At 33.5% G+C, this 14,299-nt stretch overlaps 1 protein-coding gene across 1 annotated transcript; it reads right to left on the bottom strand.

The window, feature by feature from the left end:
* Positions 1-861: 861 nt before the first annotated feature.
* On the bottom strand, positions 862-2,666 carry LOC119609606 (fork head domain-containing protein crocodile). Its single transcript, XM_037964449.1, has one exon. The coding sequence runs from the start codon at positions 2,593-2,595 to the stop codon at positions 1,027-1,029; it is 1,569 nt and encodes a 522-aa protein (XP_037820377.1). The 5' UTR covers positions 2,596-2,666; the 3' UTR covers positions 862-1,026.
* Positions 2,667-14,299: the final 11,633 nt, after the last annotated feature.

Raw genomic sequence — 14,299 nt, 5'->3', positions numbered from 1 at the left:
ATAAGTTTTTTCTGCAGAAAATGGACATTATTATAGTAGTTTTCACTATTTTAATATTAGCACAATATTATGTGGCAACTCTTTTCAATTTGCCATAAGAATTTAAAATAGAGGCAACTCCGTTCAAATTGGTGAAATTATTTTCTGAAATACATGTACGATTCCAATCTTTATCAGCGGCTACGTTTAAACCGGCTTAGCTTTTGACCCAAAAGATGGCGCGGCTTTCCGCCGATTTGAACCGTATCAGCTTGTATCTCTGACCACTAGATTATAATACCTAAATTTTATCTTACATGTAGCGGCGATATTATGTGTAATTTCATAAGTTGAAATCTTAATTATAGTGTTCTAAATATAATAAAACAAAATCTGTCAATTTTGTTTTTGAACAGTATCTTTATTATAAAAAGATTTCAATTTGTTATACCTAGAAAAAATGTGATATACAATTTTTCTATTATAATAATTTTTAAAGAAAAGTCAATTTTATTATTTAACATCTAAATATACTGCATGTAATTCCCAAGAGTGCAGAAGTAGATGAAGTACTATAACTACCGCAATGTATACTTTTCAGAACTTAAAATTTGAACCAAAAACTATTTCCTGATGAATACACAGCTGATTTAAAATTGTCCATTAAATTTGCATTTTTTTAATAAAAGTTTTATTATGAATATTTTTCAAATTGTCAGGCTTTTCAATAATATTTGTAAAAAAAAATAAATAATAATATTGATTTAGAACAAAAAATATATATTTTTTAAGAAAATAAAGTAATAATAACTATTTAACTAAATTATAGTTTTTTTATATACATACACATTTGCTTTGTAAAAGTTGTTTACTGAGTGAGAATTGTTAGAGAGGAATTTTTTTTTTTGTTTGTTTTCATAATTAAACTATATGAGAATTATAAATGCTTAGAAGATTAAAATATTTACACTACATTTTGTTGATTTAATAGAACTAGTTTTTTATGTATATTTACAGGTGACGGCGGGCAAAGTTGCTTTAATAAACTTAAACGCCATACTTAATGCCGTAATCTTGATAGTGACCGACATGAGATCTATAGTGAGACAAATTGCTTAGATTGCCCAAGTTGCCTAGATTTCCGCTTAAATGATGATGGTGGTGATGATGATGTGAACTTATGAGAGCAGCAGCGGCAGCATTTGTAGGAACGGCAGAAGATACTGGTGGAGCTGGAGGACTGGCCGATTGTATGCTACCCGTGGGACTACCAGTATCCATTTGACAAGATTGATTTTGTTCGAAAATCATGTCCCTAAAACCCAGTGAGGTATGGCCGGGCACTATCGAGGAGGGACTGCTAGTGACAGCAGAATGATTGTTATTGTTGCTGTGATGATTATTATTGTTGTTGTTGTTATTGGTAGGGGTATTATTGTTGACAGAGTTGTTGATGGGTTCCGATGGTGGTGTTTCCGGTGTATACCAACCGCCATGAGCTGGTCCATGAGGAGTAGTTATGGTGGTAGGTGAGTTGCCCGATGATGTGGTGGTCGTGGTGCCAGAACTTATGCCGCCTAATTGAACACCATTGTGACTGGCTCCTCCTGGTGTCAGAGGATGAGCATGACTAGGCACATGATGGTGATGATGATGGCGCAATTGTTGAGCATGATGAGCTGCCGCCGCATGATGAGCATGCATTTGTGTTGAGGCGGCCACGCTTAGATTCTCTTCATTTAAAGCATGATGATAAGGATAAGCTGAGTGATGTAATCTGGGATTGTAGACATTCATAAGAGAATCCACAGTAAAACCAGGATGATCTACGGCACCGGCTGTCAAATGATTCATTTGCGCTAAACTATCGTGGCAGGAGTTTAACATGGCTGCAGTGCTGAGACCAGCTGCCACAGAATCTTTACCGCTTAAACAGCCCAAATCCATGCTTAGCGGTTCCTTCTTAAAGTGATGAGCATGAGCCATATGTTTGGCATCTATGATGCTGCCATTGGCAGTCATTAACTTTAAGGGCTTCATTTCGGCCAATTTCTCGTTCATCATAACCTGACGTTTCATGGCCTCCTCCTTCTCACGCATAACATCCTTCTTCTTGAAACGGCGACGTCTACGCAAAAAGGAACCATTGTCGAACATGTTATAGGAATCAGGGTCCAAAGTCCAGTAGGAACCCTTGCCGGGTTTCTTGTCGTCACGAGCCACCTTGACAAAGCACTCGTTTAGACTGAGATTGTGGCGTATGGAATTTTGCCAACCTTGTTTATTGTCACGATAGTAGGGAAAACGTTCCATAATATATTGATAGATGCCATTGAGAGTAACTTTCTTATCGCCGGAATTTTGTATGGCCATGGCGATGAGAGCAATATAGGAATAGGGTGGCTTAACTATTTCCTTATTTTGATGGGGAGCTCCCAAGCCATAGGCGGAGGCTGGATAAGAATAGCGGGAATACTGATCGTAGGCATAGTGAGCGGCTGCTGCTGCCGAGGCGGTAGTCATGGCACCGGCGGCTGTGGCTGCTGATGTTGGATAGCCGGCGGTTTGGGCGTAATGGCGTGAAAAGGTATTTTGATCGGTGAATAAAGTATGCATGTTGGTGAAACACTATTTGCACAGTTTTATTTAAAATTTTCTTTTTTTATTCAATACTCTTTATAATTTGTTTTATATTATTCAATCTTTTTCGTTTGAGGCATTAAATTAATTAAACATTATTAGTTTTTTTTTTTCTTTAAGTTAAATATATTTAACACTTTTTTGCATTCGTTGAATATTTTTGCAATATTTATTTTTCTTTTTAAATTTTCATAATATTTTCTTAAGAAATATTTTTCTTTTCTTCCACTTTTGTTATTTTAAAGTCTATGCGAACGAACAGGGAAATTCTTCAAGTTTCTTAAAATATTTATTTGTTATTTTATTTATATTATTGTTATAATATTTTTTTCTTGAGGTAAATTTTAAGATTCTTTTTCTTGTAATAAATATATATTTTTTTCTTATTTTTTAAATGTTATTTTTTCACGATGTGTTTGTGTTTATATTTGTTGAACGATGCGTTCGAGCAAGTAACACGTCAGATACTGAATCTGTGACTGAAACAACATTCGACATGAGTCAGTACGGATACATGAAAATCTCTACAAGCACCCGCACTTTTGTAATGAAACGTATACAAAAAAAAACACACACGCACGCAACGACAACAACAACTGTACTCGGGGAACTCTAAGTTACCACTAGACACACAGATACTGCTACGGATATGGATGTAGCCGGATTTGTGTACATGTGTGTTTGTGTGTGTAAGTATCTGTGTGTGTGTGTGTTTGAAAATTTTAGTGTTAAATGTTGTTGTTTTCATAGCACAATTTCACCACCATACAAAAACAACTCTCCGGATTAGTTTAGTCTATTTGAAATTGTGAATTTGTTTGTGTTTTGTGCTCTATTTGTAGTTAGAGCAAGAACGAGAGAGCGAGTATTTGTTATTTTACTCCCTTAATAGACCCATAGACTATGTGAGTGTGTGCATTAAAAACTTCCTACGGACGACGCCATTCATGATTTTTAGTCATCTACTTTCCGTTATACAAAATCTGAATGGTCTTTATTTCACTTCTTACGGAATTCCCGCCTTTCTCTTTGCTCTTTTAAAGTACATACATACCTTCATACATATTTAGGAATATTTATGAGTGTGAATATCGGTGTGTGTGTGTGCTTCACATACATATTTGTGTATTTAGAAAAAACAATAACAAAATATGTGTAACTTGGCAAGTAGTAAAAAAACATCAATTCACTAAATTCTTATCCATCCAATATTGTTGTACCCACCAAAAAACAAACAATTCAAGGATTTTTTTCATCTTCATTTACTTTACCTGATAATGATTGTTCGCTCAGTGTAATAGAAGCTCCCCTTTTTCTGGGTTTGTTTATGTATTTATTATTGTTATTGTTGTTGTTTTTGTTGCTATTTGTGCTGACTTTATAGTTAGTTGGCTGTTTTGGTAGTTTCTGTTGTTGTTAGTCTAAGGCACAATAATGAAGCAATGACCACCTCTGTTTTCATTGGTCATATGTGTGTGTATTTTTGTTTGTAGTATTAGTTATGCAAATTTTCCCTTCCGAAATCGGAGTTGCCATTAAAATTACGATAGTTTTTTATTTATATTGATTTGGGGGTGGAGGAGATGACATTGTAATATGAGAATGTAGTATTCCTGTAAACTATGTAAGTCCAACATAAATTTTGTTGGAATTTGCGACATTATAGACTTTGTATAATATTTCCGATAATGTAAAAGGCATATTAACAAATCATTTGGAAGTCAAAGCAAATTTGCACGATCAAAGCAAAAAGTGTGACATGGAAGGTTATACACAATCATCGGACGAGCCCAGTCGCACACCAATCTCAGAATATGTCGGGAACTTTGAAACACTGATCTCATATATAATGTCATGGTCAAGTAGAACATTTGATCAAATACCAGTAGGAATCGGTTGCTACATTGATGGCTCTAAACTAGGTACCAAAACAAACCTGAGGTTCTGTATAGAAGACCCAGAAACAGAAATATACTACCGTCAACATAATCACAACACTACCTTTCAGGTAGAAGTCCGAGCAATAACGGAATGAGTAAATTGTATTAGAATAAATAAAGCGCCAATTTAAGCGATATCGTGCAACGCAACGTGGGCAGAATGTAAAAGTATGGGCGAGGGAATTCCATAACGCCACTTGTAATAACACCACAAAGATTCTATGGAGTGACTCAAACGAGAGCAAATATCTTGGGAGCGGCGTTATTCCGGGTATAATATCCCTCACGAAAGAATGATTAGAAAATTCTTAGGAACAATTTCCAGGAAACTGAATTTCTGAACATCGACCAATAACATAAACATTTCCATGAAAACAAGCGCACAACAGGCCGATAATGGTATCGGTGTATTTTTTCGTATTTGATGTAGTATATGTACATCCTTCTATTGACCTAACCTAACCTAAAAGTAAATATTTATTATTACTCGATCATAGAAAAGCTGAACTTGAAGAGAAGTTTATCATAATATTGAAATGGTGTCAGACATTTTGAAGTAAAGTCAGGCCAAAAGTAAGTTATAACCTATGGTTTAGATTTCTAGTATACGAAGCTTTAGTGAATCATCAAATCACTCACCAGAGGTAATCGACTATAATACTCACAACTTGGCAAAAACAATATTATAAGTAATATTGTTCTTACTTGATGGTCGAATAAAATTAATCAAGTATTACATATGGAAATAGTAAATACTTCAGGTGAAGAATTTTTTAGCACATTATACAGAATTGGACAATCGGATTCAATCGAATCTGGAGCATGTCTTTTTCAATGTTTAAGTGTTTCAAGATATAACATTCCTCATGAACATTAATTGACAGAATTACGTCAAGGAAATAAGGTTTTTGTCACCAAACTTTTCAAGTGAAGAAGCGAATAACCGGACCGATTTTACATAATTCTCTCTACTTAAACTAACGTAGTCGGCGCTACAGAAAACAGTTTTGTAGTATAGGAGTATTTGTGATGTTTTGAATACCTGACATATACATATGCTAGAAATACGTCTGGTTCCTGTGTTAAATTTTAAATTTTTACCAATGGGTCATCTTGGTAGTCAAAATTCTGCCAAGAAGTGGTATCTATCGACCAGGACTCCAACGCATTTCGCCTCTTAAGCCTTTATCTTCAAATTCGAAGAGATGGAATCGAAAAGGGTTTTAACACTAGACCTTATAGGGATTCCAAGGACACAAGATAAGCTACCTCCTTCAAAATTGTGAAGGTATCCTTTTTAGCCACCACAGGCTAAAAAAATCAAATCTTAAGAGAGAAAAAGTGATCACTAACTCGCAATAAGACAGCTTAGCTATCTGCTTCCAAATTGGGGAAGTGCCCATTGGAAACACTGTTACCACTGGCTTTAACAAGGACTTCGAATTGCCAATGAGGTGTCAAATCTTAAGAGGGAGAACGTGAACATCCACTCGCCATATAAACTTACAGCGATGTGACTCGCTCCCAACTTACGCTCGGAAGGCTAAATGAAACAGATATAAGTTACATATATAGCTTTCACATGGTAACCTTGAACGATTTTAAAAAAGGTTTCTGAACTAAATCATTTGTCCCAGAACACATGTGCTAAGTATGGTACACGAACTTATGTTTTCTACACACAACAGAATTGACAAGTTGATATTATATCATGCTAAATGCTTTGTTATATAAGATGTGCATCGTTTCTGAGTTATTGGGGTATCAGTCTTAACATAATCTACGCAAGATAAAGTCTAAACTTATCATTGGATCACTGATAGATTGATTGTTTGATGGTGTTTATGTCTTGTGAGGCATCTTTCCAAAACGAAAGATTATTTGAGTTCATAACTTCAATAAAAAATTATGCCTCGACCTCCAAATCTACACTAAATTCTCACTCTCGGTAGTTGTACTAGCTTCTCGACAATAATAGGTAGGTTTCCGATCCCCGTGAAAACTTGATTTGTTACCATAGCCACCTGGATGGAAAATATGACTTTTTGTCCAAATCAGATTAACGATTGAGGCTTCCTAAGGGTCACAAACTGAGAAACCATACAGAAATACTAAATATTTTGTATTCAACTGTAAACGATCAAGATTATTTGGATCTTGTAAGCAAATAAACGCAGATCTTTGTGGAAATTTCTCATCATGCTAGTGCATGAAATGGTGAGTTGTTAAGACCGATAGCCAGTCCATATTCTTTAATTCAGTTGCATTCTTTTGGCCACGGCATCCACACTTTCAACGATTTTTCAATCCCACTAACAATTATTTATTTAGTTCCTGCGGCTGTTTTTTGCATTCAATCGATAAGACAGATCGGCAAGATCCCACTTAATTTTTATGAAAATTTTAAACCAAATTACAATTCTCAATTGTTGGCAACTCTTTAACCTAATTCAATGTTGACGTTATTTTCAAACCCCCTCATTCATATTTAATTTTTACCCTTTTTTAACTGTTTTATACAGTTTATATTATATTCTCTCTCTTGGCCCTATTTTAGAAAACTCTCAATTCATTTTTGGCTTTTTATAACAAACAATAATGTAGAGAATGTCAGACACTCGCAGACGGACGGTTGGCAAGACAGACAGCCGAGTTGTGTTTACTTTTGGCTTTTGATTGGGATTTGTTGTTTTTGTCAAGTTTAGTTTGTACAGGTTTTCCACGCTGCCACTGTCGCTGTGGCTGCAGTGTGCCACTGCCTCTACCGATGATGATGATGAATGTTTTTTTTTTCGGTTATGCTTTTTTACTTGTGGGTGTGAAAGAGATAGAGTTTTGATGACTGGATGGCTGCCTGCCTTTATTATGATTTGCCTGCAAGTGGGTTGAGAATTATATATTTTTTTCCAATATTGATTGAAGTTTAATGCCTCCAGTGTGTGTGGGTGATTTTTTTTCTCTTTTAGTTTTGCATTTCTATACATTTTGTATTGTTTAGAGAGTTTTTTTGTTGTCTTGCATTTTAATGGATTTAATTAATGGTTGATATATTGCACAAATATAGATTAAAATTTCTAATCGGTTTAATTTGGAATTGGAAAATTTGTGATTGGCATAAAAAAATTGAGTATTAGGTTAGTATTTATTGATAGAATTTGGACTTTGATCATAAAATAGCTATGGGAATTTCTCTGATCTCTAGCAAATTTCATTAGATTTATGAAGGAGGCTTCATCATCGGAATTAAAAGATATATTTGGATACCCCATCAGTTTGGTGAGACAGTCTCGAATTACCTACTTTATCTATCAATTAGGTTTACCCATGATATCAACATAAAACGGTCTTTCAAACTCCCTGACGAATGTAGTGTCTTCCAAGCAGAGATCCTAGCGATCTGGAAAGCGACGGAACTGATACGGAATCATATCTCTTAGAGCATTGGATTGTCACACGGTACATTCGCACCTAGTTGTAGATTGTAGAAATGCCCTTAGGGACATTATGAGACTGTTTGTCATTAGATTGTGTTGGATGCGGACGAACTAGCTAGATTAGGTTCGAACCTTGATATAGATGACAGGGAAAGAATGGTAAAACCACCCATTTGTCACTATAATATAGTTGATATTCGAAAGAATACGTGATATCATTAACCAGTCCTGGAATAGTAGATTGGATTGCAAAATATCAAAGGCCCTGTGGCCAAAACTTGATATGGATGCTACCAAAATACTTATAGGACTGGATAGACGCAGTCTAAGGGTTCCGATAGGGTTCAGTAAGAACCTTTGTCAGTAAGTGGGACAGTAGTATACCGGACTATTGCAGGTTATGCGGAGATGAGGAGGAAGTAGAGACGATAGAGCATATTATTTGCCAATGTCCTAGGATACAGAACCTCAAGCTGAAATGGCTAGGGAATAGGTTCCATGGCGAACTGAGGGAAATTGCGGGACTTAATCCTCGCAGTCTACTAGGTTTTGTAAAGGGAATTAGTCACTTCTTTGACTGGGCTATATAGGGGGACGTGGATTTTCTGTATTATATTTATTTATTTAATTATCTATTCATCTATCCTCTTTACCTATTTTCTTTCATTCTTGTGTTGTTATAGTGTTTTGGCTTCTCTGTTTTGAATATTCACTTCTTGAAGGGAATCACAATGGACCTTATTGTCTCCGAGTGGATATACACCGTTTTAATTAATCTAACCTAGGATTACCCGTGGTCACCGGCAATCTAGATGACTAGCTATTTTAACATGTGATTGTACCTCGAAGAAGACAATCGTCCATAAATTACAAAAGCAGTCAATTCATGGCAATATATCCACTCTCTAGATTACTTGGTGACACTAAAGTGACGAATATCTTCACTCTCGTTTACAAAGAGTACACTCGTGACGAAAGACGAATTTAAGCCAACCAATTAGTTAGACATAATTAAAAATGATGCATGGAGTCTTTGTTGAACTACTGCCATCCTTATTACACTTGGATAAAATTGTACTAAAATATAAAAAGGATGTTTTCCTGAAAAAAATAATCGATTCGATTTTCTAAAAGTTGCAAAAAAATACATTCAGTAGCAAAAAAAAAAATAAACATATTTTTCATGGTCCAACACTTTAATGTATAAATTAACCCAATTCAAGAGAAACCCTTTCACTCCAACTACTCTGACAATCATACAAAATGTTTAATCAATTGTAGAAATATTTTAAAAATTTCTACTTGAAAATCAAATAAACTACAATCTGCTTAAATGGAAAAACATCTTTAAAATTTAAATTCATTCCATTTCTAATATAAAATTGACCTACATATGCATACTAAATGAAGTACCACTCAGCCACCCAGTAGTCAGTAGAAAAATCCAAAGTGATATAAAATTTGTTATTAAGTAAATATTTTAATATCATCCATACATTAAATATTATTGTAACCTTTTTCGATCAACAAAAGATTAAGTCTTAAATAAATTTTCAAAATTCTATTTCAAAACCAACAGTTACAAATTGAATCTGTGTATGTGTGTGTCTGGCTACGTATTCATGTGTTAGAGGAAGAATAATAAAAATCAATTGAATTGATAAAAAAAGACAAGAATGAGAAAGAAAAAACAATCAAACATAAAATTATCCTTAACTAATATTTTCATAGGTCAAAGTTGTAAAAACATATAGAGAGTGAAACGAAAACATTATTAGCATTGCGTTTTATGTCTTATTTTTATGCTTTTTTATTACTATTTGGTAGTTTTTCTTAAATTACACCTATAACAGGTTTTACGCCTCTGATAAATTTATCTATAACAGAACAATTTAAAGAAAACTTTGGGGATACCGAAGAAAGATTCTGTGCGGATTTTTAGCTTGACAAAGAGAAAGAGATATGTCAAGCAGTCAAGTATATCACTCCACCTATAATCATAGAATAGTAAGGCCTTAAGTGCCGCTTATAGTATTCGACATCACAAATAACTTTAGTCTCCTCAACTTTCTTCTCACTCTCCCTAGTACGTATAAGGAATTTTCGCCTTTAGGATTGTAAATTGAGGGATAATTACCCATAGAGAAATCTTTTTGGAAATTTGGGACCCATACTTAATCAGCACACTTTTGCGAGAAAGTTAGGTTAATCCATTGATTTTGTGTAGTATCAAAACTCTTGATCCACAGTTAGGAGAAAAATTTTGTGCAGAAAAGCCTTTATTCTGACATATGAAGATCAGTGAAGATCTTATATACAGATCACTTGTATGGTGGACTTCAACTAAGAACAAATTGGTTGTAGATCCGCTACATTGTCAGCATTACATATAGTGTTCGGATACTCTAAACACTACATTGCACATCCTATCTATATATAATGACCATATCTGCTTGCATCGCAGCATATGGACACACTAGGATTTTAAGCCAGCTACCTCCAATCTTGAACCTACCATGAACTGCAGTGTTGTTTCTGGTGTCTTCTGTGAAGGAGCTGTGGTAAGTATATCTCACCGTTTTCCCAACAACTGTAGTGTTTTTATTTGCGATAATGTCAGCCTATACTCCTATACTACCACTTCCCTATTAGTCAGACAATGTAAGAAGGATCTGGCTGCGTCGTCTGTTTGACATTACCCTTTTTTGAGTCTTTGCGCATAGGAACTATTATGGAAGTGGATGAACTTGCCAGAATAGGATATATCGAGATTGATAGAGGAAACAACAAGACAAGGCTGGGCTTCCCTTTAACGAGTATCCATCTTTTCTGTGAATGCCCTGCTCTAGCCGTTAAGAAAAACAGTTTTCTTGGCAGCTACTTCATATCCAATCTTGGTAAGATATCTTGAGAGTTCTCATGACTACAAGCTGGATCTAATACTATACAATACTACACAGGGGGAAAAAGAAATATACACGCCTGGTACCAAATTGATACCAAACTGTTTATAATAGCATCCGTTGTCAATGTATATACATACATACGACAACACTATATAATGTTGACAACATTGCAACAATTAGTTGTCAAAATCTAAATTTTATACACATCCGTTGTCTAAATGTTAACAGACATGGTAAGCTCACTATTGACAAACAATCCGTTGCCAATAGTGAGCTTACCACGTTTGTTAACATTTAGACAACGTATGTGTATAAAATTTAGATTTCGACAACGAATTGTTGCAATGTTGCGTTGTCAACATTACATAGTGTTGTCGTACGTATGCATATACTTTTACAACGGATGTTATGGAAAAATTATAAACTCTTTGGTGTCAATTTGGTACCATGCGTGTATATTTATTTTTCCCTTTGTGTACATCTGACGAGTGGAGTGATCTGGTCAAAACGGAGTCTCTTTGACTCTACTTGACTGTTCGCGCGCTGTGAACTACCACGTTAACCAACCAACATACCATGGGCTTTATTATAATATCAAAAGACCAGAATATCTACCAAAAAGTCTTCTACACGTGACTTTGTTGATAGAGTCGGATATTTGTAGTTTCTAGCTCCAAGTCTTGTCGAGAATGATCGCTAGGTGTTTAACATTATGTGAGAATTTAATTGTCGAGTCATTCAAGACTGTCTTGATATATGTACATATATCTGCGAGCATGCGACATGTAAGGCTCTTTGTTCGATCCATTTAAAAGTTATATCAAGTGTTTGTTGCATCCTTTCCGATATAGATTTCTCATCAAATCTGTTTGCAAATATATTCAGACCAACAGCTGAAACCCTGTTGATCCATATGTACGGAAACACTAATTTTTAATGCCTTCCAAAATTATCGATTAGTATCGTCCATAATATCTTGAGGATGCTTACAAGATCCAAAACAGAAATTACTAAAAAGCCCATGAAATACTTGAAATAACTAGGATATAATTTAACAATGAGAAAAATATTGTTAACATTTTTTTTTTTTTAATTTACTACTCAAAGTCGATATTTTAGTCCTAACAAAGTCAATAAGTCGACTGACTATCTTGTACTAAAAAAAGTCGAAGTCGAATCTATCGAAAAAAAATCAAAAAGTCCTAAAGTGTCAAAATGAAACTTTACATTTAAAAATTTTTTTTAACCTATAAAACTTCAAAAATGTTAGATATGCCATTTTGCGATCTAGGTAACGATACTATAATGGTATTACGTATCTTGTAAAATCAGGCATAGGTGTAACTATGTGAAACTGATTTACTTAAGAAAAGTGTACATAAATTAATTGTCTAAAAACTAAACCATTTTTGAATCAAGAACTAAACCTATAGAAAACGTAAAAAACCGGTCCTAGACCCTAGACCCATATGTAAATGAACTTCCGTAAAAACGAATTCATTGCTTACCACAAACAAATTTCATTAGAAAAACTATTTATTAGTTTATTATATTATTTTTTTAAATAAATGCTAAGCAAACTATAAATAAATAAACTTTAGTAACAATTATTTTTATATTTAATTCATGATGTTATAATTTCTGTAAATCACTTTCATGCGCTAAAATACAATAACTACAGATTTAAACATTTTAAATGCTTAAATGTTATTCCAAAAAATATTATTTTAGAAATCATGTTAAATAAATAAACAAATAAAATAACGTATTAAATTGTGTAAAATCAAAATAATGCGATTTTAAATGAACAACAATTTCAACTTAAATCATTGTTATTCATTGATTAGTTTTATATATTTTTGGGATTTTTTTGTGGTCTATATTTACACATCGAGATTACCATATATAACTGCTTCTAAGGAAGCTATTTATATATACATACTTACATATTTCAAATTGGAATTCAGACAGTTAGTTACCAGCTTCAAACCATGTAATTAGGAGACTAAATTTTATTTATTTATTTTTAATAATTTTATTATTGTAATTCATTTTTAGCGCAATACCTTGACAATACAATAACAAAAACAATATTTAATAAACATAAATAATAAATGTTCGTATTTTTAACTAAAACAAATAAAAAGAACAGTGTAAAGAAAAAATTATATTAAAAACAAAGTAGACAAAAACAGTAGACATTGTAAAAACAATCTGAAAAATACTGCTACTGACATCTATATACATACAGACATACATACTACATTCATAAGTATCTATGGATGTCATTTCGTGTTCGTGTGTATCTACAATTGCTACATACAAATATCTATGAGAACAATTTATGTATGTATGTATGAAAGTATTTCAAATATTTGCTGAAAAAACACAACACTTTTTAAAAAAATAAGTGGAAAAAACTAAAGAAAAGCAGGAAGGAAATAAAGAATGAATGAATTAAAAGTAATAATAAGTAATATGTATTTACAGATATTTATAGTTTAGCAAATCGATATTTTAAGTGATGAAGTGTATATGGGTGTAAATCGATGTCTTCCGATTTTGAAGAAAACTATTTTTTAGATGTTTTTGGAAACAATGAAGAAATAGCTATCTGAACTCCTTTGGACAATTTTTGCTAGGACCAATAGGTGAAAAGTTACACTCATTTGAATAAAACCCTCTATGACCAAAATGTCCAACTTTGACCCCCTCTAACTCCGGCAGTTCTTGACCGATAGAGCTGAAAATTTGTGTCTGGCCTACTAACCTTGGTGTACATTTCATCAAATGAATTTTATTGCGACATTAGCCTTTTGAACTTATTTTCTGTAGGAGTAATAGGACTCTGCAGAGTCATTAAGACAAGTATAAAACTTGGTTGTACGAGTTTAGTGAACGGGTAATTTCATAAAATTTCGAAACAAAAATTGGGTTTTAGAACATGACCCTTTCCGTTTTCGACGAAATTCGGTACATACATTCTTCACGTGTATACGAAATTTAAAGTTCTCCAAAATTTCCAAATTCGTTACGGTTCATATTATTTAAGATTTTTTCAACAAGCATTAAATTTGACATAGGCTGTCATTAGTGTCTAAAACGATTAAAATCGGACAAATAGTTTAGAAAATATTCGATGTTAAATTGAATGCCTGTTGATAAATATCTTAAAAATATGAACTTTGAACATCAATAAAATCTAAACCGTAATGAATTTGAAAATTTTGAAGAACTTCAAACTTTGTATTTATACAAAGAATGTGTGAACCAGGTTTCATCAAAATCGGAAATGGTAAGATACACAACCTGTTCGAAAATTTTTGAAATGCCATAAATATAATTATGAATTCAAAAGTCCTATTAAAGGTATTTTCAGACTACAATACTGAGTATTAAT

The sequence above is a fragment of the Lucilia sericata genome, unplaced genomic scaffold (assembly GCF_015586225.1).
Source record: "Lucilia sericata isolate MDLA Ls3-8-SP2 unplaced genomic scaffold, ASM1558622v1 Contig001014F_arrow, whole genome shotgun sequence".
Classification (NCBI taxonomy): domain Eukaryota; kingdom Metazoa; phylum Arthropoda; class Insecta; order Diptera; family Calliphoridae; genus Lucilia; species Lucilia sericata.
Note: the sequence above shows the minus strand (reverse complement) of the source record. Positions and strands in the feature narration are given on the sequence as shown.